This window comes from Neofelis nebulosa, chromosome 12, assembly GCF_028018385.1.
Source record: "Neofelis nebulosa isolate mNeoNeb1 chromosome 12, mNeoNeb1.pri, whole genome shotgun sequence".
NCBI lineage: Eukaryota > Metazoa > Chordata > Mammalia > Carnivora > Felidae > Neofelis > Neofelis nebulosa.
Window position 1 is genome coordinate 84,500,460 of NC_080793.1, and position 2,806 is coordinate 84,503,265.

The 2,806-nt window shown below is 63.4% G+C and overlaps 1 protein-coding gene across 2 annotated transcripts; it reads right to left on the reverse strand.

Moving 5' to 3' along the window:
• Window positions 1–245: 245 nt before the first annotated feature.
• Window positions 246–2,439, reverse strand: LOC131490793 (forkhead box protein D4-like 1). 2 transcript variants are annotated; one of them, XM_058693252.1, is made up of 2 exons: window positions 1,050–2,439; window positions 246–1,008 (listed from the first exon to the last, which is right to left on the reverse strand). In XM_058693252.1, exons 1-2 carry the CDS (start codon window positions 2,177–2,179, stop codon window positions 798–800), a joined length of 1,341 nt encoding a protein of 446 aa, XP_058549235.1. In that variant the 5' UTR covers window positions 2,180–2,439; the 3' UTR covers window positions 246–797. The 2 variants fall into 2 exon arrangements, with proteins under 2 accessions (XP_058549235.1, XP_058549234.1); XM_058693251.1 differs by having other exon boundaries at window positions 246–2,439.
• Between the last annotated feature and the right edge of the window lie 367 nt (window positions 2,440–2,806).

The following is a 2,806-nucleotide window of genomic DNA, read 5'->3' on the forward strand; positions in this document are numbered from 1 at the left end:
TTTCCCTCCAATTCTTTTTCTTCTACAGATTTCATAAATTCTATATACCATATTTTAAAGCCCAGGACATCAAATATTCGGAAGTTTTGCAGGCCATGTTGGAAAATTGTTTCTGATGCCTGTAATGAATACGAATTGTAAAACTAACTTGTTCCCTGGGAGGAAAGAACTAACTTTCAAAAGAAGTTCCATTTAGAAAGCGATTATTGAGAAGTAAATACGAAATAAGTAATATGGTGTGGTGACTTAGCATTTTATTTAGTTAGCATCTTTCCACATCAGACACACACATTAGAAGTCAATGCTTTAAAATTAAAAGTCTATATTACACATCGATTTCAGGAAGACAGAAAGAACAAGTGTTTTGCACTTGACTGGGGAATAATATATGCAATTCCTAGGGAGTCAACGAGGGGAAACAGGTTGTGCATTGGGCATTTATTTTCTTTATTTTTCTTCTTCTTTTTCTTTTTTTAAATACCAGAACAAAGTGTCCCACTCACGTTCAGTTACTCTGGAAATGGGTAATGGGAAAAACCCTGGAAGCCACGACTGGAGGCTGGAAAAGTGACGGCGAGAGTGGACGCCATGGGAAGGTTACGCCCGGGTGGCCGCACGGTATCCAACTTTTCCTCTGTACGGAGTCGGCAGCGATCCGCACCGTGGTCCAGGTCGCGGTGGTTGCGACGCGGAGTTCGGACGCGCCCCCGTGGTCCCCGCCCCGCGGGGCGGCGTGCGCGGGGGCGGGCGGCGCGAAGGGCCGTCCCCCGGCTTGGCTCCAGGGGTGTCCGGCGGGGTCAGCGCCAGGACAGCGTGCGGATGCTGCTCAGAAGGCCGGCAAGACGCTCTCCCTGCCGGAAAGGCTGGCCACCGCTGTCGGCCTGGAGCCTCCCGCTCCGGGCGGACACCCCAGGCGCGCCGCGGACAGGTGCTGGCCCAGCAGAGCGCCCTCGCTGGGAGCGCGGCCGCTGGTACAGTCCTCCTGCTGCTGCCGCTGCTGCTGCTGCTCTAACGCGGTCCGGGCAGCGGACGCCGCAGCGGCAGCCGACACGTGCAGCAAAGGGGTGGCCGCCCGGTGATGCACCAGGCACGACGAGCGCTGCAGCAGGTGGCAGTAGCCCCAGGGGGTCGGGGGCAGACTCTGCGCGGCCCTCGTCCCCCCTCCTCCTCGGACCCCTCGCATGATGCTCTCGATGCTGAAGGGGGCGCATCCGTCTCCCGGCCGCGCCGCCGACCCCTTGCCCTCCTCCCAAGGCTGGGAGCCCGCGGAGGGCCGCACGGCCGAGGGGGCGCCGGGGGTGGCCGGGTCCGCGCCTGGCGCCTTCCCGGGCGTCTCGGCGTAGGCCGGGGCCGACAGCAGCAGGTAGCGAAGGGGGTGCGGGTGCAGCAGCGCGCACGGGCGGCTCCCGGAGGCGGCGGCGGCGTAGGCCCCCGGCACTGGGGGCGGCGGGGCCGGGCTCCCGAGCAGCAGGCCCGAGTAGGGGCCGTGCAGGGCGGCGGGCGCGGCGGGCAGGGGGAAGGGGTGGTGCGGGTGGGCTCCCGGGGGCGGGCGGTGGCGCTTGAAGCGCTTCCTGCGCCGGAGGAAGCTGCCGTTGTCGAACATGTCCCGGGACGCGGGGTCCAGGCTCCAGTAGTTGCCCTTGCCCGGGTGGCCCGGCTCGCGCGGGATCTTGACGAAGCAGTCGTTGAGCGAGAGGTTGTGGCGGATGCTGTTCTGCCAGGCGGGGAACCTGCGGCGGTAGTAGGGGAAGCGGCCGCTGATGAAGGCGCAGATGCCGCTGAGCGTGAGGCGCTTGTGCGGGCTCTGCAGGATGGCCATGGTGATGAGCGCGATGTAGGAGTACGGGGGCTTCGCCGGCTGCGGGCCGTCCGCGGAAGCCGCCGCGGACCCGCTCGACGCCCCGAACTTGGGGCCCAACTTGGCGTCGGCCGGGGCGCCGCCGCCCTCGGGGAGCCCTCCGCCAAGCGCGCCCGCGCCGCGCCGCGCCTCCCGCGTCCCCGGCGGGGGCAGCTGCCCTGGCAAAGGCTGGCTCTCCGCCGCCTCGCCTTCCTCGTCCTCCTCCCCCTCGCCCTCATCCTCCTCCTCTCCCAGGATGTCGATCTCGCCGTCCTCCCCGTCGGAGCCCCGGAGGCTGCGCCGCGGTGTGGAGCGAAGGCTTTCGGGTTTGGGCAAGTTCATGGGGGAGCAGGTCGTGCAAGACGCAGGGGTGGTGGCCGGCCGCTCGCCTGCCTCGAGGGGGTCCGGGCTGGAGGCGGGCGGGTTCGGGGTGTTCCAAAAAGCAGGAGGGCTTGCGGCTGGTTGCCCGTTTGGTGGTGGTCTTCTCTTCCGTTGGTTTCTCCTCGTTGCCGACACCGTCCAGCAAAGATGCACTTTGCCTTTTCTCGGAGCTTCTTCGAGTCCTTGAGTGGTCGACCGCCCCCCACCCTTTCCACCCCCTCCTCCCCTACCTCCCAGCGCTCCCCCGCTTGCTCCGGATGCAGTCCAATGATGAGGGTTCACTGCGCGTTACCCGACAGGGCAAGAGCCTCCAGCCCCCTCCTTCTCCTGACACCCACCGGCCACCCAGGAAGATGCGCGGTGAAATTGCGTTGAAAACCGTGCAAATAGCAGAGGCAGGAAAATAGGACACCCAACAATCTGTGGCCACTTCGATATTCGGGCCTCTCCCCTGGAGGATAGAAAGGGGGGGGGGAGTGGCACTAAATGTCTACGGTGTTTGTAAGAAAAGCCTAACAGTATGTTTTCGGGGTTCACAGCCGGTTATTCACCCATTTCCATTGGTGGAGTCCGTGCTCATCCCGAATG